This window comes from Carettochelys insculpta, chromosome 12 (genome assembly GCF_033958435.1).
Source record: "Carettochelys insculpta isolate YL-2023 chromosome 12, ASM3395843v1, whole genome shotgun sequence".
Lineage (NCBI taxonomy): Eukaryota > Metazoa > Chordata > Testudines > Carettochelyidae > Carettochelys > Carettochelys insculpta.
This window is the reverse complement of record NC_134148.1, coordinates 10,858,280-10,882,446: the sequence shown is the minus strand read 5'-3', so window position 1 is coordinate 10,882,446 and position 24,167 is coordinate 10,858,280. Positions and strand designations below refer to the sequence as shown.

Genomic DNA, 24,167 nt, shown 5'->3' with positions numbered 1-24,167 from the left:
AAATTGACTCTTCTCAATTTTGCTGTTTGATGTAGGACATAAGGATGACAGGAGATAGGTTTGGCAAATTCTTTGAGGTAATTTTAACACAAAGATGATGCTTTTGGAGAGAAATTGTTGCAGAGTAAGATCTTGCCAAGCAAGTATATAGCAAATTAAAAATATTGTTAATTAAACTATCCCTCACCGTCAAAATAGAAACTGGAATACAGTATTCTAAACCTTTTATGCAATGACTTCAAGAGAGCACGACACAACGTTACAGTCTAACTACTGTGCTTTCCTGCATGTGTATCTGTTGTGTGAACTGTCTGTGCGCCATAGAGAAATCACTGATTACAAGGATTACAGATACCATGGATAAGGTTACCCTGGATAATGTTTATGTACAATTCACAGTCATACAAGCATGTGGTGTTTGTCATATTCCAGGGCACAGTCCATATCAGTGAGTGGCTATGTCATCGCCTGCCCTGCAACCTTGAGTGCATCAGGCTGCTTTACTGTTATTGCTCCAAGCCTGGGCTGTTAACAAACTGTACATGGGTCATTCTGATTGTCTGTGGATAATCTCAGCCCTGGTTCAACATTTCTGATCCCAACAGCCTGTCAGCAGCACTGCAATCACAACCTGGTTTCCACCAGACTTCGTTACTAGTTGTAGGGTGACCTCATACACTCCTGGTTCTGAGTTTTCCACAGTATTTATATTCTGCACTGTCCAGGCCTCTCCTTGGCACTTCAGATATCATAGGTTTGTTGCCCTGGAAAGGGTCAACACGGAGCAGTTTGCTACTTGTGCCGAGTTACCCAAGAAGTTCAGTTTCAACACAACAGTGGACTGATTTAAAAAATCTAAAGTAAGTTTGTTTTACTATTGAGAGATTTTAAGTGGTAATAAGTATAAGGGATTAAAGTCATAAATGGGTACAAAAGAAATAAATATAAACCACGTTTTAGTAACTAAAACTTAATAAGTTAGACTTGGTTAGAGAAAATCCTTACAACAGTTCCCAGCAACATTACTGACCAAATTCTTGCATGAGAATATCTTTGATAATCAAAGGACTGGTTCCTTTGTCATTTTAGGTAAAAAAAAAAAAAAGAAAAAGAAAAAGACAGAGACACTGAGAGAAAGAAAGATAACCCAGGGTGTATGTGTCCCCCACCCTCACTTTTATGGTCCAGTCACCTTTGAAACTCATTTTTTGTGAAGAGAAAAGCATTCTTATGCTGAAAAAAGTTTTTCATTGTTTGCTAAAATGCAGACTGATCTCTTCCTGCCCCTCCCTTTCATTGCCAAAGAGCAACCAGTGATGACCTCTGGCTAGAGGCATAGGCATGTCCTTGATTTACGGTTTCTTGCTGTCTCAGTGACCCAGTTTGTGCACGCACATTCTCTGCTCTCTTCTGTTTATATTATATATTATATATGTGTGCATGGTGGGTGGGGTAAATGCACGTTTCTGTAAGTATCTGCAGTGCTTAGGATAGAGCTGTTTAACAATTTCTGCATAGCTAGGGCTATGTGGATTTGAATATATGCTAATTACTTTGTATATAATAATAATATACAGACATTTCCCCATGGCCATTTCTACACAGGCAAGATCTTCCGGAAGAACGGTGCCTTCTTCCGGAAGATCTGAGGAGCATCTACGCATGCAAGGCGCTCTTTCGGATTTCTTCCGGAAGAAGGTGCCCTCTCTTCCAGATTCTGTACTCCACTTCAGAATCAGGAAGAGGGCCTTCTTCCAGAAGAATCTTCCGGAAGAAGACATGTGTAGACGTTCCCGGACTGCTTCTTCCAAAAGAAGCAGTCCTCCATGCCAGCAGCCTGCTGGAGAGCAGGGCCGCTCTAGACACCCCCAGTGGGCCTCTATGGTCTCCAGGTCCTTGCAGCGTTTAAAGCTGCAAGGACCCAGATACCCCATGGCAGGAAGCTGACAGCGTGAGACAGGCAGCACGTGTAGGGCTGCCTGCCACAGTCCCCCGAGGCCCCTCAGTGCCCAGTGAGTCCCAAACCGCAGGGATGGCCATCAGGCCAGCACCCCACACTGCCCAGGGGAGTCCCAGGAAACTGGACAAGGGCAGCCAAGACCCCGACCGGGCTCCAAAACGGAGGGCCCCCTCCTGTATTTAGCCAGAGCTCCAGGACCTCCTGGGGCTCTGGCACGATGAGGAGGTCCTCTGGGTCACCAGAAGGCACCACAGGAATGCCCCAGTGTTTGCCCACCTTGCCCAGGGCCTGTCTGCCCATGGCCACCCCTCCCAGACACCGGAGCAAGTCAGGTGCAAGGTGAAGGAGCTGCAGCAGGGGTACATGCAGACCCGGGATAGTGCTCACAGATCCAGCTGTGCCCCTGCCAGCTGTCCCTTCTACCAGGAGTTCTGGGACCTCCTGGCTTTGGATGACGCCTCTCCACCCCACACCACCATGGAGACAACCACACCCGAGCCCCCGTCAGACCAGAGGAGGAGGACGAGGGACATATACAAGGCCACCTCGGGTAACTGCACACAGTGGAAAAGCACAGTGTGGGGAGCGGGGACACCTGGGCCCAGGCCCTAAAGCCCATCCCCCTTCAGGGCCCAAGGCGCACCCATGCCTGCGGGCAGCACCCAGCTCCCTCTCCCATGGAGTGCCCCCCGAGCATGCTGAGCCCCCTGGAAAGCAGAGCTGCATCCGGAACCCACCATGGCCAAGACCACCCCAGCCCGCAAACCCGTTGCCAGGGTGGACCACCATGGATAGCACCCCGGCCCCGGCATCATGCCCCAGTGGCTGCCGCCATGAGTGCACGCAAGCCCGCGTGGTGGCCTCCCTTGGCACCTGCCCATCCCATGGGTCCGTGGACGGAGTAACTAGCCAGGGAGACTGTGGCCATGCCACTCAGGTCCCAGATGTGGCACTGACTCCCTCCTCTACCCCCACCCTCTCTCTCTTAACAGTGGTACCATCTGAGGGCCGGGGCAGCCGCACGAGGAGCCCAGGGCCTGCCAGCTCCATCCAGGCTGGAGGACCCAGCAGCCCACCAACTGGGCCTGCACTGGCCCCTGCTGCGTGGCGGCCACAGGTGCACCAGACCCGACACAGCCACTGTGAGGAGGAGGTCGCAGCCTACACAGCGGCCCTCCGCCACCAGGACACCCTCGCGGAAAGGCGGCTGGCCCTCGACGAGGCCGAGCTACAGTGGAAGCAGGACACGTGGGGGGAGGTGGTGGGGATGCTCCACACTGTGTGTGAGGCCCCAGCAGGCCAGCCCCCAGACCCCCCACAGCTGCTTCCCCCACAATCCCCCCCCCGAGGCCCAGCCTGAAGCCCCCTCCCAAGGACCCCCTGCTGTCCCCTCCACAGTCCCCCGTGATGCCTCTGCTACTGCTCCCCCGCTGGCTCCCCTGCTGCTGCCGTTCCCCCAGGCTATGACCCTGAGGCCATGGCTTCCCTAGTGTCCGGGGGCCTGCCCAATGCTGCACTGAGGGACCTCACAGCATGGCTTGTGGCCATGGTGGGCCCCATAGAGGGTCACCCAAGCCATGACCCGCCCCACCTCTGGCCCCTCCACTGAGGCCATGCAAGGTGCTGACCGGCCCTACCTGCTGGTACTTCCAGCCCGATCAGTACCCCCAGAGGAGACTGCACACCTGGGGTGGGAGGGGCACCCGTGGGCGCCAGGGCTCACGGCCTTCCTCCCCATCCCTTAATTAGGGCCCGACACCATTCCTGCCCCAGTCCCCCTCCAAGTTTAAGTGTCCCTGCCCCCTTACCCCCATGTGTATAGTTCACTCCCTATCAGGTTTTGGTCGTTATTTTTATTATTGACCATTTACTATTTACATTGCTCATGGTTGTTAAAGTTTGAGGGTTAAATACATGTTAGCATTCTGCACCCCACATGTCCCTGATTACTGTGGGGGAGGGTGGGGGTGTGTGTGCATGGAGGTGTGTGTGCAGGGGGCCTGCGGGGAGGGGTGGGGGGTTTAGTAGTCCCCTCAGCTGAATGGCTCCTGAAGCACCTTCCAGATCCAGAGCCCGTCACGGTCAAGCCGCCTGTCAGGGGCCACAGCAGGCTGCTGGTAGCGGGTGGCCAGCTCTGCCATCCAGGCCTGGGGCAGGGTCCCCTCACGTGCCTCGATGAGGTTGTGGAGCATGCAGCAGGTGGCCACGACCTGCAGGACATTCTCCACCCCCACATCAAGTCATGTGAGGAGACACCTGAACCACACCTTTAGACAGCCGAAAGCACACTCGACGGGATACCGGGCCCTTGTGAGCCAGGCATTAAACAGCTCCTGGGAGGGTGTGAGGTGTCCCATGTATGGGCGCATCAACCAGGGCTGGAGTGGGTAGGCCGGGTCACCCACGAGGCAGAGAGGCATCATGACGTCCCCAATGGTGCGCTCCTGCTGGGGCACGAATGTCCCAGCCTCCTTCCTGCAGAACAGGGCGGAATTCTGCAGGATCCGCGTGTCATGTTCCCACTGGTGTGGGCAAGCCTGCTCTCCTGCCGCTTCTGGGGGTCCATGCCTGCTGGTCGGCAGGCACTGGACAGAGACCTGTGTCTGGCTTGCTGTGCACAGACCTGGCTGGCCTCGGCAGTGTTTGCAGGGAGGGGCTGTTTGTGTGGGGCCCTTTAAGGGGCCGCGTGGGCAGCGGCCCTGGAAGGGCTCCCTGGCTGTGTGACCCCATCCACGTTGTTCCTGTCCTGTTCTTCCGGAAGAGTGCCAGTGCATGTGTAGATGCACTCTTCCGGAAGAAGGGGTGGCTCTTTTGGGGTCCTGTTTGATGTGTAGATGCACTCTTCCGGAAGAGGATCTTCTTCCAGAAAAAGTGCCATGTGTAGAAATAGCCCATGATATTAGTGGCCCATGAGATAATTCACAAGGTATATTTTAGCCAGAGATTATTACAGTAGTGTGCAGAGTATGAATACAGGATTGTACTGTCAGAGTGTTGTGCTGGGTTTCTAGTTTTGGACATTCAGATTCAAACAGCTTGTAGTTGTAGTCTGTGAATACTTCAATACTGGCCGGGCAGGTTCCCTGGTCCTAAACGTGTGATTTGATAACTGTGATGATACTTCAGAGATTTAAAAATGGATGAAGTTTCATCAGACAAAAATTCAGTCCGTTCATAAATGACTAGAGCCCATGGTAAGAGGAACCATTGTGATTATCTGGTCTGATTTCCTGAATATAGAAGTTCCCCATCATTGTTCCTAGAGCTGTATCTTTTAGGAAAATATCCAACCTTTACGTATGATGGAGACTCTACCACCAGCCTTGAGAAACTGTTCCATTTGTTAAGCCATCCCACCGTTAAATATTTATACTTTATTTCTATTCTGAATTTGTCTGTCTTCAACTTGCAAATTTTGGATTGTGTTTTATCTTTCTGCTTTGGGTTGAAGACACATTACTAAATATTTTGTTCCCTGTGTAGATACTTAGAGATTATAATGAAGTTACCCTTTAGCCTTCTCTTCACTAAGCTAAATTGATTGGGTTCGTTGAGCCTGTCACTTTAATGTGAGCCTTCTCCCATCTAACAACATCCTTTTTGAATTTTGAGCACTGAAGCTAGACCTGGTACTCCAGCAGCAGTTGCTCTGTTGCCAAATATAAAGGTAAAAATAATCTCTCTGATACGACCCAAGATTCCTCTGTTTATGCATCCCAGAATCAGTTTACCTATTTTGGCCACAATGTTGCACTCACGTGAGCTGATTATCCATCACAAACCACAACCACAAGTCAGTGGTTCCCAGGATAGAGCCCCCTATCTTGTCAGAATAGCCTTAGTTTCTGAATGTGCACATTGCCATATAACCATATTAAAATGCACATTGTTCATGTTTAGTTTACCAAGGAATCCAGATCATTCTAAATCTGTGTACTGTCCTTGTCATTATTGACCACTTGTTCTTTTATTCCTAGTTCTTTGGGACTTTTTTAAGTACAAAAATTATACTTCAAAAGGTAGCTGTGAAAGTTGTTACCTTTATTCCTATATTGTTCTTTACTGGAGGAGTGTGCTAAGAAAGCACCTCTTCATAAACACTGCTGTTAATTTCCTACTTTGAATTTTTGTGTGTGTTAAATCTACTTTGGAACATACACCGTTGAGACTTCTTAAACTCAACACTAGACCTTTGCACTAAGCACCTGCAGCCATCTTGGTTAACCTCTGGGAAGAGAGCCAAACAGTTAATCCAGAAGCTGTAAAGAATCCACTTTGCTTATGAGTTGGGTGTATTATCAGTTGTATTTTGTTCTAAAAACCATCTACATCCACTTCATAATCAGTTGACCTCTGTGCTGTTATGTTAACATCACTTTTAAGTTCTGCCTATTTGCAATTTAAAACCCTAATACTTTAACTAATGAAATGGTGCTGAGTCACTTTTACCAGAAGTGTTAAATGGTTCTGTACACTTCAGTGGAATAGGCGTTTTGAAATGCATTTGAGGAAGAAGCAGGAAGGAGTGAATCTGTGGTTTCTCACTTCAAGAAAACAGAGGATTGTTGTGAAAGAATGAAATACTCACCCTACTGCAGTTAATGGCAAAATTTTCTGTTGACTTCCTAAGGGCCAAGACCTCATATATTAGAGTATAATCAGTGTTAAACATTGTGCTATGCATGTTCCATCCGCCTATGTTTCTTGTTGGTCACATGATATCAGTTTCCCATTATCGGTGTATTGTCAACCTGCAAAACTTTGTGTTAAAAGCTTTTGAACAATGACTTATCTACATGTATTTTTAATTTAGAAGAGGATTTAAGAAAATCTAATTTTATATAGATAAGTGATTTTTGACATTGACATTTTAGGTAAGGTTTGAATTTCTTCACCTTTAACTTGTTAATATTGTAGGTGAAATGGTGCGGCAGGCCAGGGTACTTGCTCAAGCTACCTCAGATCTTGTCAATGCTATGAGGTCAGATGCTGAGGCAGAAATTGACATGGACAACTCGAAAAAGCTTCTAGCTGCAGCTAAACTTTTGGCAGATTCTACAGCCCGCATGGTTGAAGCGGCAAAGGTACCTACCAGGAAATGGTGGCAGGAAGAAAGGGAACTGAATATTAACTTCAATTTCTCATAAGTTTGCACAAACATGAGACATTATATACACTGAATTGTAAATATAAATTGCTATAAAACAGAAACTGTTGGTTAGCCTATGAATGTTTGGTAGTATCTGACAACTTCCTTTGAGAACTTTCACTAAAACCGTGATAGAAATATGCATTTTAGTTGATTCATTCTTTTGGATTCCAAAACCCTTTCCATATTCTTTTGATGATTTTATCGACCTGATAGATGTGCATTTCCTTGAGTTACTAATACTTTTTCATGCCTTAAAAGGGGAAAATCTTAACAAGTCAAATTTGAGCCCTAATTCAAAATTCTGATTATCAGATTATAACTACCAAAAGTCTTGTTATATTGTGAATTAAAAAGTGTTAATGTTCCTACTATATATCAAGTTTTAGCATGTAGTCGCCAAGTTGAAATAAATATTGCACTGAAGAACAATATTTTACATAGACACTGTATGGGGAATACCATGTGTTCTAATATGCTGGACTGTGTACTGAAAGTCTGGGTGTCTTCTTCACAAATTTCTATCTGAAATCATGATGATAGTTGAAACTTGGTTCTCTAATTCGTCGTAGAGGGACGTTAATCCATAGAAGACACAGGCTGACCAGTATCCTTGTGTAATTTAATAGGTAGATATGGACATTTTTTTGAAGATTTGTATTTTACTCGGAATTCTTGTGCAGGGGGCTGCCGCAAACCCTGACAATGAAGACCAACAGCAGAGACTGAGAGAAGCAGCAGAGGGACTGCGCGTTGCCACAAACGCAGCTGCTCAGAATGCTATCAAGAAGAAAATTGTCAACAGATTAGAGGTTTGAAACCAAACTCTCTTGGTTCTATTATTTTACACTTCTGTAACATTCATGCCTGTATCAGTAGGTGCGTTCTAACAATTATAAATGCAGACTTCAGACAAAAGATACCAAGTTCACCACAAGAAATAGACCTATGCACAGCTCAGATTTGTCATTTGAAAGTTGATTTCCAGACTGACTGGTGTGAATTAAGTAGATTGCATATTAAATATTTCATTAGCTTTTGATAATTTAGTTGTCAATAAGAAGCAGGCTGGAGGGATCTTTATCATAATGAGACTGCTATATTCATTTAGACATTTCATTCAGAGTGACTTTGGTGGTGTGTGCTTCAGAATGACTATGGTAGAATGCTCCCTGTTTCATTTCCTTTTAAATATTCTTCTGTACGCCTGTAATTTATGTTTTTTACCAAATACTATTTCAGAATTTTAGCCAATGTCTGCAATAGCACTTCATTTAAACTGCTCCCAAAACATGTAACTGCACCGCTGCTGAAGCCTAAAACCACCCAAAGGAGCAGAAATGAGATTGGAAGCAATACATAACAGCCCATAATTCAGCAGCACAAAAAAGGCAATTTGTTGTCCAGTGGAAATGAAATTCAGCCTATATTAGTCTTCTAGATTTTCATAATCAAAAATTAAATATACAAAAGATCCGGAAAAAACCTCTGATGTACTGGTTCTCAACTGTAATTTTACAGTGGTCTGAAAACAATTTTAGTAAATTAGCATGAGAACAACGAGAAGATTCACATGGATAATCTTCATCTGGATGTGTACTATGTTAAAACTACCGTGCCTGTGTAAAGCGAGAGAAACTTGCGAGAGAGACCAGAAACAGGATTTCTGAGTACTTCAGATCTGGTTCTTCCTCGCTCTTTTCAGACCGAAATGGACTCATCACTTCAAGTCTTCCAGTTACAATCATTTAGGCTGCATCTACACGACAGCAATCTATCAACAGAAATTACTCTCCAAAGATATCTTCCAGCAAAACCTCTGCCAACAGATTGCACCCAGACACGAAACCTGTGGCCTGAGTCCTGCCTGCGGGCATGCCCACATGCCAGGAGCTGCGCTCCTTGGTGTGTTGGGGGGTCAAGCCAACGTCGTTGTGGCTGGCCTGCTTCCAGCTGTGGCATGAGCTGGCAGGCCACCCCTCTCTGAGTCATAGAATCCTCGGGCTGGAAGGGACCTCTGGAGGTCGTTGAGTCTAGCCCCCTGCCTAAAGCTAGATCTTCCATAACTAAATCATCTCAGACATGTCTTTGTCAAGCCAGGACTTGAAAACCTCTAGGGATGGAGATTCCACCAACTCTCTAGGTAACACATTCCAATGCTTCACCACTCTCCTGGTGAAATAGATTTTCCTAATATCCAACCTACACCTCTCCACTGCAACTTGAGACCATTGCTCCTTGTTCTGCCATCTGTCACTACTGAGAGCAAGTATCAGAGAGGTGGCCATGTTAGTCTGTAGCTTTGAGAACAACAAGAAGTCTTGTGGCACCTTATAGACTAACAGATATTTTGGAGCATAAGCTTTCGTGGGCAAAGACGCACTTCATCAGATGCATGAGCGGGGGGCGGGGTGCTTTCAGTGGGGTATTTAAAGAGTGGGGTCCCAGTAAGAGGGAGGGCCAGAGCTGACAAGGTCTATTCAGCAAGGTGGAAATGGCCCAGTATCAACACCACTTATCAAAAGAGGAAAAAACAAGTCAGATCAGGCAGGGGGATGTGAGCCTTTGTCAGAGTCTAATGAGGAGATATTAGCACCCAGAGCAGAGAAGCTGTCTTTGTAAGCTGCAAGCCACTTCCAGTCTCTGTGTAATCCGTGGTTAATGGAGTCAAATTTGCAAATAAATTGCAGCTCCAAGATTTCTCTCTCCATTTGATTTTTGAAATTTTTTTGTTTCAGAACTGACACCCTTAAATCTGCCACTGAGTGTCCAGGGAGATTGAAGTGTTCCCCCACAAGCTTCTGTACATTACCGTTCCGGGTAACTGAGAACAGACTTTCTCCATCCTCTTTAGAGCCCCCCTTCACAAAGTGGAAGGCTGCTTTCAAATTGCCCCTCACTCTTCTCTTCTGCAAACTAAATAAACCTAGATCCCTCAGCCTCTCCTCATAGATCGTGTGCTCCAGCCCCTTAATTATTTTCATTGTCCTCTACTGGACCTGCTCCAATGCATCCATATCCTTTCTTTACTGGGGGGCCAGAACTGGACACAATACTCCAAATGTGGCCTCACCAGTGCTGAACAAAAGGGAATAATAACTTCTCTGGGTCTGTTGGAAGTGCTCCTCCTAATGCACCCCAATATACCATTAGCTTCCTGGCTACAAGGGCACAGTGTTGACTCATAGCCAGCCTCTCATCCACTGTGTAATCCCCAGGTCCTTTTCTGCTGTACTACCAATTAACCAGTTGGTCCTCAGCCTGTAACAACATTTGGGATTCTTCTGTCCCAAGTGCAGGACTCTGCATTTGTCCTTGTTGAACATTGTCAGATTACTTTTGGCCCAATTCTCCAATTTATCTAGGTCACTTCGGACCCTATCCCTGCTCTCTGATGTGTCTTCGGCCATCTTAGTGTCATCTGCAAATTTGCTGAGGATGCAGTCCGTCTCCTTATCCAGGTTATTAATAAAGATGTTGGACACTACTGGCCCCAGAACTGATCTATGGGGCACTCCACTTGAAACCAACTGCCAACCAGACATTGAGCCATTGATCTCTATCCATTGGGCCCAACCATCTGGGCAGCTTTCTGTCCACCTAAGAGACCATTTATCCAATCCATACTTCCTTAACTTGTGGGCAAGAATAATGGCGAAAACTGTATCAAAAGCTTTGTTAAAGTCAAGGTATATAGCATCCATTGACTTCGCAGTGTCCACAGAGCCAGTTACCTCCTCACAGAAGTTAATCAGGTTGGTCAGGTACAACTTGCCCTTGGTGAATCTGTGTTGACTACTCTTGATCACTTTCCCCTCTTCCAAATGCTTCAAAATGGATTCCTTAAGGATCCCCTCCATGATTTATCTGGGAAATGAGGTAAGGCTGACTGGTCTATAGTTCCCTGGGTTGTCTTTCTTTCCTTTTTTAAAGGTGGGACCTATATTTGCCTTTTTCCAGTCATCCGGGACCTCTCCCAATCTCTGTGAGTTTTTAAAGATAATGGGCAAATGACATCTGCCCATTTCCTCATTAAATGCGGACCCATGGATCTGTGTATGTCTAGCTTTTCCAAATATCACTTAATCTGTTCTTTCACCACTGAGGGCTGCCCACCTCCTGCCCATACTGCATTGCCTGAGAGCTGATCTTGTCCATGAAGACAGAGGCAAAAAAAGCATTGAGTGCTTAAGCTTTTCCCACATCTTCTGGGCCCAGGGCTCATCTGGCTTCCTATGAAGCTGGCTGCAGGCTGGCGCCCATGCCTGGAGCATGGCTGCTGGGTCTGGGTGGAACACGCTGCCTTGTACATGGTTCCACGTGGCAGGCCCGCAGAGCAAAGTCCTGTCTGAGCTGGCCTGGTGAGGCTTGCCACACGTCCCATCTACATCTGCCCCACATACCCTGCTACTTACCGCAGGGTCCTACGAACAGGTCCAGGGATGCCCTGGAGGTGGCTTGGCTGGAGAGGTCCAAGTCCAGGGCAATGGCCAGGGTGCTGCCACTGGTCTTGGACCCTGTGTCCAGCTCCATTGGGGTCAATATTGGGTCGTGGGATTCTCGAGGTCCTCCTTGTGAGCCTCCAGCTGCGTGAGGGGTGTGGTGTGTCTCCTCAGCCATGTCCACAATGGCAATCGGGGGAAGGTGTTGTTGCACCCCAGGAGCCAGTGCAGCTCTGTGTGGTGTGGACAGGTGGCCAGTCCTGCCCCTGACTTGTGCCCTATGTCGCAGACCCAAGTCTGCTTCATGGTGCGGGTGGGGTGGCCCCATATGCCACCAGGGCGGTGGCCAGTCGGGCATACACAGGGGCATTCCTCCTCTTGACCAAGGGGTCCAGGAGGGTGTGTTTCTCCCCTCACATGGCAGGGGGCCCTATACCTCAGTCCAGGTCCATGAGGAGCCCAGTGTTTTGTGCCCCGGCGGGCTACTGAGACATCTCCAGCTGCTCACTAGAGGGCCCCTGGGGGTCATGTGCTGGCTAACTCACTGCCATGTCTCTCGAATCAGCTGGACTGAGTAGTTCTGAGATGTGGAGCAGACAGTATACTGCTGGGCTGCTTCCCTGCTCTCAACTTCCTGCCACTGGGTTTCCAGGGCTCCCTGCCACTTTAAGAATGACCAAAGGCAGGGATTACAGAGCTGTGATTGCTGTGGACAGGGCGTCCCCCACAAGGCAGCTGGTTAGTGTCATGGAGGACTTTTCTATCAACAGAAGGCCCTCCGGGATGTCCACACTGGCTTTCTGTCAAAAGAGGTATTCTGCCTCCTGGGGGGATGGCAGAACACTGTCTAGGGAAGTGCCGCATTCTGTCAATTTACTGTCCACAGAACACCTTTGTAATGTGGATGCTCTGAGTTTTGTTGACAAAACACTCATTTTGTTTACAAAACTCTATATGTAAACATAGCCTTAGCGCCTTATCTTTTGGCCTTGAGTAGTCCCTACTGTAAGGAATGCTTTTTAAGACACATCCATGATTCTGCTCTCTGAACTTAAATGCAGCAGTGGGGACTGTTGTTTACTCACGTCTCTTTTTATTGGTCCTTTATTTCCATAAAGATAAACCCCTCCGAGTGGTTTCACTCCATAGACACAATCTCTTGCTTGATGGTGAAATTCATTTTTGCGAAATGGCAATAGCATTTAGCGGAGTTTGAGCAGTCAGGATGTCAGTAGAACACATCACTTTAGCATACATCTAAACTTGACAGCTAGTTTGTAAACTTGTCTGCATTGTTTTTAAACTTGTTGACATGTTCTTCTTTGGAATATAAGGCCAGATTATATTACTAGCTTCCTGGATACGTATTGCATGTTGCAGTTCCATGATAGTTTCATTAAAACCCCATGCAGACGTCTTTCTGCACCTAACAAACAAACTCTTACTACTTTAATCTGTGTTTTAATTGGAGTGGATGAGGGAAGAGGCTCCTTTGCAAGAATGCCTGAATCCACACAAACAACTCTCTTTTATTCTGGATGTTTTAGATTACTACAGGTCTTCACATCACATTCAGCAGCCTGTCATTAAGCCATAGGCTATTTCAACGATAGCTCTTCAGTATGTCTAATACATTTTGTGGTGAAAGATTAACAGTCTGGAAAAGGAGGCTCTTGGAACATTTATAGTACAGGTGTTTTTCCCTTTGTTACAAATTGAAAGATTCATAATAATGATCATTTCATTTTTATCTGGAGTGGGAAGTGACAGAGTTCTTTAAGTAAGTGACAGCTAATGACTTAGTAGGTTCCAGTCACTAAATGCAATAATACCTATTATGTCTGTTGTATTCTCTCAGTTACTCAACTGTATACCAGTTAAACTCTTTAACTATTTTCCCTCACCTCTAAAGATTGCAGCTAAACAGGCCGCAGCAGCTGCCACTCAGACAATCGCAGCCTCTCAGAACGCAGCCGTTTCCAACAAGAACACAGTAGCTCATCAGCAACTTGTCCAGAGCTGCAAGGTAATATTTCCCAATAGAGGAAGCAGTCACTTGGCAGGTGGTCCGTGGTATGTGCCCCTTTTAATGGAAACTAAAAATAAGCTCCCTTGATTTAATCATTTTGTGCCTGTGGATAGAAATTCTGAAGTTGCTTCTGTCAGCCTGACTCCAGAGCATTTGATTCTTGTTCCACTGTTGTACCAAATATAACACTGCATATACGGCTTGTATTGTTTCCAGCGTTGTCTGTTAAAGTCAAGGCAAGGCAGACGTTTTTTGGAACGTGAGCAAGCAGCAGTGTGCCTGGTCCAATACAGATGCTTTTTATAAATATTTAGGAAGTATCAGTTGCAGATTATGAGCAGATGTAAACAGTGTTGAAAGTATCTTCAGACTTCTTTTGGGGGGATATGCTGCAGGTAAAGCAGCAGCCACTTACATGCAAATCTGTGCAGAGCACATCGGTCACAGAGACGTTAGATTTGGTTATAAACTAAATTACAGTACAAGCTCCATTATCTGGCAGCCAACCTGCTCTGCTGGCCCCAGTCAGGAAGCTGGCCCTGTGGCAGCGGGCCTACAGCATACTAGTTAACTGAGCGTGCCGGTTATCCAGGTGCCGGATAACCAAGCTTCAACTGTACTTAGGAGTTGCCTTGCAATTAGTGCACTTTGTGGGGACCACCTGATGGTGAATCGCCTTCATAGCTTTTCCAGAGCTATCTGAAAGCTATTGCCATACTATAAAGCAAGGCTAGTGGCTTGTGGTGTAATGAGATTAAATCCTTACATTGTATATCAAGACAACATGGATAGCAGCTTGATTCTGTTAGCCAGGTTAACTGGATCAACCTACTGGCAGTCTGCCCTTAAATTCCCTTTCCTAACCAAATTATAACAAGACCATAGTGTTAGCTTCTGGGACGCCAGATTCACTGAGAAGTGCGCTGCTGAAAGCACAGAGCTCTGATATGCCAAGAGTAAGCACATGAAGGTGCTGTCACATATTCCTAATTGTAAGCCAGAGCACAGAGTAACTCATTTGACAAGAGATTGTTCTTTTGCGTTTTAGCTGCAGCTGGCAGACTAATTAGTGCTTGTGACTAATATTGCTTCAAGGCCTCTGGAGAAATAAGAAATCAAATGGCTTGCAAAAGAGCATGTTCTTCTACTGAGAGAAACTATGCAGAAGTCAGGAGCACAGCCACTATAACAGATATAAGTTTTCATGTCAAAGAACCCAGAAGAATACATTAACATTTATTATTTGGCTATTAAATATATTATCTTCCAAATTAGATTTTGAAAAATTGGTAGATAAAAACAACAGCTTAAACATGTCTCAAAGAGCAGGGCATATGAAGGAGTTGTCTGGTAGGCAGCTGATGCTGTTTTCAATAGAAATGCAAAAGGCTATTTGTCCTATGTGTTTGGCTGCTGTTTATTCAAGTTTAGCTTTGACATCAGTTTGTTAAACAGGTTGAACCTCTCTAGTCTGGCACCCTTGCGACCTAACTGTTGCCAAACAAGAGAATTTGCCAAACCATAGGAGATCAGTACTATCTATCTAGCAGCATTACCAAGACTTCTATTGCTTACTGGGCTCTCAGAAGACCTTTAGAGGTAAATTAGATCTAAATAACAGAACACAGCACTGAGAGCCAGGATTGGTGGCTGTAAACAAACGTTATGGGACCATGAGAAACTTGGACGCACCCATGATAAGTGATCATCCAGCTAACTATAATCAGTCTGGATTGCAGATATTGCTGGATGAGGAGTGCTGGACTAGATAGGTTCAACCTGTACAGCAGATGAAGTACTCTTCTGAAGTTTTCACCTTAAGTAGAGTACTTAACTTTTAGAAAAACATTTCTGGAGACTGTATTGGAGATAGATCATGTGAACATGAGTTGATATTTGACTAGAAGTGAGATTACATTTTTAACACTATACATTTTCATGGTATTATAATAACACCATAAACATCTGTTATAGGAAGTCAGATAAAAGCAAGCTGAGTACCAAATGTGAAAGTTGCAGTTTTCCTGAAGCAAGACAGATGCTTGAAACATCTACACGTTGAAGCAATTTGAAGTGTAAAACAGTAATTTTAAAATCCAAAACGGAAAATTCCTGAGTCAGTGAAAATATCTCATCATTTTTTAATTACAGAAAAGTCTTATTAACATTGCTTTATATACTTATAGAACTCTATAGGCATACTCAAGATCTCCAGATACTGTAGAAGCTCTCTTAAAGAGTTAATCTCAGATTTCCTAAGGTCTATGGAACACTAAATATTTTCTACGGATTCATATTTTATCATCTCTATGAAATGCTATAGGTCTCTTCCCTAGGATGGGAGGCTTCGTTTAGTACTGAACGAGGTTTTAAATTTAACAATTAAAACTTTCTCCTTTATTGCTGACAGAATGTTGCTGACCACATTCCTCAGCTGGTGCAGGGTGTGAGGGGAAGCCAGGCTCAGGCGGAAGACCTCAGTGCTCAGCTTGCTCTGATAAATTCGAGCCAGAACTTTCTTCAGGTAAACTAACTCAAAAAAATGCAGGATATTTTTTTTTCCCCCTCAAGGATTCCCTGTGGGCCTTGAATTGTCTTTGCTTTGTGTGCGAATTGCATGTTACGTTGGAGGGACTAATTGAGAGCTCTGTGTTTAGTCACTGATTACGCACCTTTAGTAAGGAAAACGTAGTTTATTACTGAGCAGTAATTGATGCTAAAAGTGCCCTGCCTTTGAGCCACAGGTAGCTCAGGGTACTGTCTAGTTAACTATCTCTGAAAATGGGATACACTGTGCACTGAGTCTGGCTACGACAAAGGAGGCTGAATGGTTTTTTATACATTCTGCTGGAGCTGGAAGAACCACCACTGTACAATTCTTTAGTTTAGGTACAGTTTGTCTCTCACAGAACTACCTCGAGCTGTGATCTGACTTGCATAAAAGCAAAAATCACAGGCGTCTCTCTCTCTCTTTTGAGAGACACACATTTTATTTTCCCTTCCCAAGATATTCCAAAGCACAAAGGAAAAGACACAACAAACCCCAAAATCACATGGCAAATGCTCCCAGCATTCAGCTCCATTCAGCTTCTGGCTCCACTCAGCCTCAGAATCTCTGATTGTCCCCAGACTTTAATCAACCTCACCTGACCTACCAGGATTCAATTAGGGCAGTTATCCCCTTTTTGCGCTGCCTAATGTGTCACCAAGATACTCCATACAGCACTGGAGCATCCTGTCAGAATGACTCACCCATATGGTCCCACTGAAGTAACTAACTAAGACCTTATCTTTTAAGTGCTTGGGGTCATGTAGAAATGATTTAGTGTTGCCAGGTAAGCAAGATATGTTATCCCCAGATCCTGTCCTGGTTTATGATTTTGGCTGATATTTTTTCCATTCACTAATATTTAGAAAAAATTAAATATTCAGAAATGTTGAAAGAAGTGACAAATGAATCCTGTATTCTTGTCTGGGTGAATACATGCACAAAATGGTAAACTGTTGTGTTTAAATATTTAAATTCCCTGTTAATTATTTATTTGTATTACAGTAGCCACTTAGTGTCTCCAGTCAAGCACTGGTACCCATTGAGTTAGGCCAAGGATGGACAACCAGAAGTACTGGTTGGATCGCATGAGTGGCCCTCCTTCACCTCAGTGGTCCGCAACAGCCTGCAGCCCACTGGAATTCCAATTGCAGCCAATCTCCTCCTCCCCTGCACTCCCAGCGCTTTCAGTGCATGCAGATTATCTGAGTCGCGCTCTCTTCCTGCGGCTCACTCTCCCTCCCTACCAATCATGATTTGTGGAGTTCCAGCTCTAGGGGGAGGAGGAAGAGTGGGGACAAAGTACAAATCAGGTGATTTATGATGCTCCGAAAGTGCTAGGAGGAAGAGGGAAGGCTTAGGAAGTGTGAAGTTCTTGTATTCTGGTGCATGATGGGTGCTAGAGGGAAAGGAGGCAGCCAGGAATCTATAGACAGCAGGTGGAGTTCCAGTGGGCCACGTGGAGGCCACAGGTTGCCACCACTGAGTGAGGAACTGTATAAATGAATAGAGCAAAGATAGTGTCTGCTGCAAAGATCGCACTGCTCAAGAGTATGACAAGGCATGTGTGAGTGCACAAATGGGGTTTGCGTAGGGATAGAACTGGGGTAAAACTGGATGCCTTTGCAATAGTCTTGGTAGTCAGGTGGCTGCAAGCCTAAACAGTGGCATTGCCATTGTTTGCCAAAACTTAGTGACCTAATTGTTCTGGCAGTTCTACACATGGTTGGATGTTTGAAGTATTTATACCAGGTTGTACGTGTGAGCTGATGAATCACAATGCCTTCTTCTCTACTCTTTAAATAGCCTGGAAGTAAGATGGTGGCGTCAGCAAAAGCTGCGGTACCTACTGTGAGTGATCAAGCTGCAGCAATGCAGCTAAGCCAGTGTGCCAAGAACCTTGCAACAAGCTTAGCTGAGCTAAGAACTGCCTCCCAAAAGGTGGGTACATATCCTTTTTGAGCAGTTAGACGTTAATTGTGGCTTGCAGTACCTGATTTTGCAAAAACCTGTGCACTGTAGGAAATCACCTTTAAAAGTCTGGGTTCATTGCTGTTGTTTTAGCTCTATTGATTGTGAGTTAATCACATAAAATTAAGTTGAGTGATGCTGAGTGTTGAGTACCCTTTGTGGCTCTGTACAATGAATTCCTCTGTTGGCAAGCTGAGTATGTTGTTCAGAAGTTTTATATCCAAAATATCAGAGGGATAGCTGTGTTAGTCTGTATCCACAAAAATGAGAAGTCCTGTGACACCTTAGTGACTAACAGATATTTTAGAGCAAAAGCTTTCATGGGCAAAGACCCGCTTTGTCAGATGCAATGTAGAACAAAGTGGATCTTTGCCCACGGAAGCTTATGCTCCAAAATACCTATTAGCCTATAAGGTGCCACAGCACTTCTCATTCTATCCAAGATGTGCAACAGGCCGAGATGACCTTTGCTGTCTGCATAATTGTTTTAAGGAATAGATAATTATCCAAGATATGATCACAGATGAATTTTCTCATTTTTGGTAGTAGTACAGTTGCTTAACAATACTAGCAGTTTCTGTTTGTCTGTTTTCTGGGTAGGCTCATGAAGCTTGTGGACCTATGGAAATTGACTCTGCTTTGAACACAGTCCAAACACTCAGAAATGAACTGCAAGATGCAAAGATGGCCGCTCTAGATGGACAGTTAAAACCACTCCCAGGCGAAACCGTAAGTGGTAGGCAGAAGAGGCTGAGAATGGTCATCATTTAGGAATTCCGTCCCATAACTTCAGGGAGCTGTTGTTAAAATTCAGAGTATTGGGGTCTCCTTGGTAAGAGGAGTCACATGGTTTGGCTGGTGCTCATTCTAGTAGCATTTTACACAGATACTCCCAAAATCCATGCCCAACACCAATATAGGTGCTGGAACTAGGCATGCTGAAGAGCTGGCATCTGCGTGGGATTGAAGTTTTCTTCATCATATACAGGGTTTACAGTTGGTTAAATGGTTCTCAGCACTTCCTCTGTACAAATTGTTCCACCACCCCTGATGTCAGGAAACATCTTTATGGCAAAGAAGTCATCCTCAGTCCAAAATAAGTTTTGGAGGCAGGTCCTTCTTCCCTGAAGAACGAAGTTAAAAATCTTCTAAGGTTTCTGTAATAAAGATTTTTAAGGTCATTTTTTCCTTTGTTTAACCAGTACATCGTAATGAAAAATACACGAGAGCTTATTGCATGACATTTTTTTAAAAAGAACCCTTTGTGTCTTAAGCTGCGTCTACACGTGCACGCTACTTCGAAGTAGCGGCACCAACTTCGAAATAGCGCCCGTCGCGTCTACACGTGTCGGGCGCTATTTCGAAGTTAACTTCGATGTTAGGCGGCGAGACGTCGAAGTCGCTAACCTCATGAGGAGATAGGAATAGCGCCCTACTTCGACGTTCAACGTCGAAGTAGGGACCGTGTAGACGATCCGCGTCCCTCAACGTCGAAATTGCTGGGTCCTCCATGGCGGCCATCAGCTGGGGGGTTGAGAGATGCTCTCTCTCCAGCCCCTGCGGGGCTCTATGGTCACCGTGGGCAGCAGCCCTTAGCCCAGGGCTTCTGGCTGCTTCTGCGGCAGCTGGGGATCTATGCTGCAGGCACAGGGTCTGCAACCAGTTGTCGGCTCTGTGGATCTTGTGTCGTTTAGTGCAACTGTGTCTGGGAGGGGCCCTTTAAGGGAGCGGCTTGCTGTTGAGTCCGCCCTGTGACCCTGTCTGCAGCTGTGCCTGGCATCCCTATTTCGATGTGTGCTACTTTGACGTGTAGACGTTCCCTCGCAGCGCCTATTTCGATGTTGGGCTGAGGAACGTCGAAGTTGAACATTGACGTTGCCGGCCCTGGAGGACGTGTAGACGTTATTCATCGAAATAGACTATTTCGATGTTGGCTGCACGTGTAGATGTAGCCTTAGAGAGCAAAATATGTTTTTAAAAAACAGATGTCATTGTATCTATTGCTAATTAACAGAACTGAATTTTAAAGCCTTAATTTCCTTCTCATTATGCATGCTATTTGCTACCTTCATTTCATTCAATGAATAGGAGGAAAATACATTAGACGGGGTATGAAATTCACTAATGCAGGGCTGCAAAGTGTGGGTTTCAGTCGCTGAGAAGGATGTTAGTTTGGCGGCAGGGAGAGAGTAGGAAATCTTTCTATGGTTTTTGGAAAGAAAATTTATTTTAATTCAGTTTAAACAAAGATTATTATACTGTTTTCACAGCTGGAAAAATGTGCACAGGACCTCGGAAGTACCTCCAAAGCTGTTGGTTCCTCAATGGCACAGCTGTTGACTTGTGCTGCTCAAGGCAATGAACACTACACAGGTATTGTAATCAACAATCACTAATGAAAATGAGACATCATGTAAAAGGAGGTTTCTGTGTGCAGAGTCTGCTATCTGTGTATATTCACCATAGGTTGGGGCTTCTGTTAATTAAAAAAATAGTTATCTATATATAAAAATAATAAAAATATTTAAAAAATGTGGTTTAGAGGCTAGTCTTGGGAGAACCCAGTTAAGCTGAAAAAGCTGCTGCGTGCGTATGGCTGGAAGTACAGTATATTCTGTGGTCTGTTAAAACAGTGTATCTTTTGGTGTATAATATCAGGGGTCAGCAGCATTTCTGAGGCAAGGTGCTGATATTTGATCTTTTGACCTCTGTGTATGATCTAAGTGCCGGTGATGGTTTTTAAAGTCACTATTAGTCCTGCTTAAAACAGCTTCATTACTGAATAAATTAAGATGTAGAGCTGTACCATTTAGGTGGTGGTTGGTGGCTGGTCTTTTATTAATCCACAGGCATCCTGGCTTTGAGCAAGCTTCCGGCTGCATGGGGGAGGTGGGGCAGGGCTGAGCTCCCGCTTCACTTGCTGATAAAAATCAGCTCACATGCCACTCTGGTACCCATGCCTGGGGTTGCTGACCCCTGCTGCGTATTATGTAGTTAGCATCTCTTACTCATGCATCAGATGTGCATAGTATGGGCTAAAGCCAGTGGAGAACTGATGCACAGTATTTCCATACGTGGCTTTCTGCAGTTATTCCAGCTCATGTTTTCTGTGCGTCATTTTAGGGACTGAATAAGTCTGTTTCTGAAAAGAATACGTTTCAGTTTTGGAAAACAGTGGAGATATTCAAATGGATGTGAAGTATTAATCCTAAAAATTCTCTAAGTAGGTATTGAGAGTGCTGCAGGGGAGCATTTTTAAATATTACTGATAAGAAGCGTTATGGCAATTAATGTTTCATTTGATATAATTGGATTAAGTAAATTTCAGTTGCTTTTATTTGAACCAGATGTAATTGGAGTAAGATGACAAAAATTTCTATTACATATTATTCTATTATATAGTCCTACAGTAGTCAGTGTTGGATATCCAGTATAAATTCAGAAGTTTTGATATTTGAAGATGGAATCTAGTAGCTCTTTTAAAAATCAAGCAATAAGATAGCTGGTAGGTTACAAAATTCTATCAAGTAATGCATTCCTCTTCAGTATCTGTCTCCATATCTGTATACAGACATTAGTAGTGTGAGGATCCTTTTGTGCTTTAACAAATGCCGAAGTTATTTGGTGATGGCATGTGGGTGTTTTGCTGTTTCCTGCATAGCACTTAAGTACTATTAATTTTATACTCCATTGATGGCAGAGTCACGGCAGTTCATATTTGTCCTTAAGTTCATTTGCATGTTTCCCTTGTTTTGTTTGACTGAAACACTGCTCTCAACTGAAGACTGAACAATCAGCCTTTTTTTATATATATAAACTATTGCTCCGTGATATGGCAAGATGATCAATCTCTTTTCTTTATCATTCCATGTGGTTGTTACGTTAAACATTTCAGGTCCCGTGATGTTTAAAGGGCAGGTTAGGTGATAGCTCAAGAAGCTAAATACTGAGACATTATTAAAGCTCATTCTCACTTTCAGTGGGTCTGAGAGGCTCAGGCTCCAGACCCCATAGACCTATGTTCTGTAACAGTGCCTGACATGAGGAATTCAAAGGTTAAATCAACACATAATTATACAAAGGGAAATGATGCTGTGAAAAGGTGAAGTAACTCACACAAGGTCATAGCACGGGTGGGTGGGTAATCTGAGAATAAACTCGAGGGTTCCTGACTTCCAATCCAGTGCTCCTTGAACATAGTGAAGGAAAAATTATATCAGAACTTGAAGCTTTTAGTGTAAACAAGAGGATGTTTTAATGGGGCAAATTAAGGCTGTTTTTCTGAGTAATAAGTATGTAATTAGAGCAGGGGAAAAACTGTATTGCAGGTCGCTTCAGAGAAGGGATAGAAGCTAGAAACATCAGTAAACTCTACCACTTTATAGAATTAACCCTGCAGTTCTAGTACTGGGAATGTTAATGTTCATAAGCTTTTAATTGGCAGACATGTTAATTTATATTCATTAAGTTGTGACACTACATCCCAGTTGTATAACTGTCTAAATATTTATAGACTGGAAAGCAAGTGATGTAATAAAACAGACTTGTGCAGTCAATGGGAACTTTCTTTTTTTTTTTTTTGTAGAAGAGTAGTAGTTAACCTGTGTGCTGTAACTGAAAAAGACCACCGACATAAATAGAGCACGTTGCAGTGCCCCTCACTGTTGTGTAGACAATGATTTTACCTCTGTTACTCTGAGGGCAAATACAGACCATTTATCAACTCAGAGTACTGGATAGCATTTCCATAGGGGCTGAATTAAACACAAGATGCCTACATTCTCCACCCCTTCCAGGGTCTCAAGTCTTGGCAATATGGCTGTGAGAGTCTTGCTCAGAAAGGCTACACAAACCACTTTTCATTCATCTGCTGTATGACAGTCTACGTGATGAAACTAAGTTATGCTACTGCACTGCTATCGGTTATGAGGTTTCTGTGCTTGCACTGCAGCTCGTGCCCCCTCTAGCTTTGGTCAGAAGCCCCAAGTCCCATTTTCCACAGTGACTTGGAATCTTAGGACCCTCAGTCTCCTTGAAAGTCAATAGGATTTAGATTCCTAAATCATTTAGTCTTTTTAAAACTCATTACCACTGGTAGCTCAGACTTACACTTTTTCCTGACTAAATTGGAAGCAACTTGAAACTGTTCCTTTTTTTCTTCTTCACCTTCTATAAAAAAGCTCTGCCTAGAAATGGGCTCTTGTGGGTATGATATTGATTTTATGTCTTTGGTCTGGGCATTTCTCAAATGTGTTCACATCTGAAACACTAATTTTAAAATGTTTGCAGTGTTCTGTAGCAAGAGGGGTCGTTACCTTGAAATTCTGCTGTCATAAAACACTACCAATTGTACCTTAAAGGATCCTAACAGAGTATCTGAAATCTGAATTCAGGGGTTGCTGCCAGGGAGACAGCTCATGCCCTGAAGACTTTGGCTCAGGCTGCACGAGGTGTTTCAGCATCCACTACTGACCCAATGGCAGCACATGCAATGTTAGATTCTGCAAGGGAAGTCATGGAAGGCTCTGCTATTCTTATTCAGGAAGCAAAACAGGCTCTGGTTGCACCTGGGGATGCAGAAAGTCAGCAGAGATTAGCTCAGGTAAGTTGCAACATGGCCTAATGCATTTGCTGAACAAAAAATGCAGAGTGACTTCAGAATGTTGAGCTCAGGGCACTAATAATGCAGCCAGTGCTGGCATGTGATATCCTAGAAGCCTTTGGGAGATTTGCTGATAATGTAATTCTGTTTACAAACACTTTTTTTAAGAGATGCAATGATGTGCCTGCTGTACCTTACAGCATGTGAATAAGGACTTGAACCCATGTCTTACTTGGGCAGCATACTCTCTGAAAGGGATTAAACTTGAGGTTAATGAAAGAAGGGTCCTGACTTAGTGTTGGAGACGTATTGTGTAATACCTTTGTTTTTCTAAACAAGTGATGATTCTGTGTCACTGGATGTCCTCATGGTGGTGTTAGAATGACAGGCTTTTCCCTTTGGTTGAGGTCGTTTGAATCTGTTTTGCTTTTTAAAACACAATTACAGAAGCATGTTTTAAGTGCTA

At 44.5% G+C, this 24,167-nt stretch overlaps 1 protein-coding gene across 6 annotated transcripts in view; it reads left to right on the top strand.

Annotated features, from left to right (window-relative positions):
* TLN2 (talin 2) overlaps nt 1-24,167 on the top strand; it is a 495,540-nt gene that overhangs the window by 306,586 nt on the left and 164,787 nt on the right. For all 6 annotated transcript variants that reach the window (XR_012647070.1, XM_075006263.1, XM_075006264.1 and 3 more), the window contains 8 exons: nt 6,878-7,044; nt 7,793-7,921; nt 13,464-13,577; nt 15,991-16,104; nt 17,935-18,069; nt 18,700-18,828; nt 20,370-20,472; nt 23,493-23,701. Coding sequence is in view for 5 of the 6 variants with exons in the window: in XM_075006263.1 (XP_074862364.1) it covers nt 6,878-7,044; nt 7,793-7,921; nt 13,464-13,577; nt 15,991-16,104; nt 17,935-18,069; nt 18,700-18,828; nt 20,370-20,472; nt 23,493-23,701 (1,100 nt within the window). In the remaining variant the exon portion in view is untranslated. The remainder of the gene's footprint in view (nt 1-6,877; nt 7,045-7,792; nt 7,922-13,463; nt 13,578-15,990; nt 16,105-17,934; nt 18,070-18,699; nt 18,829-20,369; nt 20,473-23,492; nt 23,702-24,167) is intronic.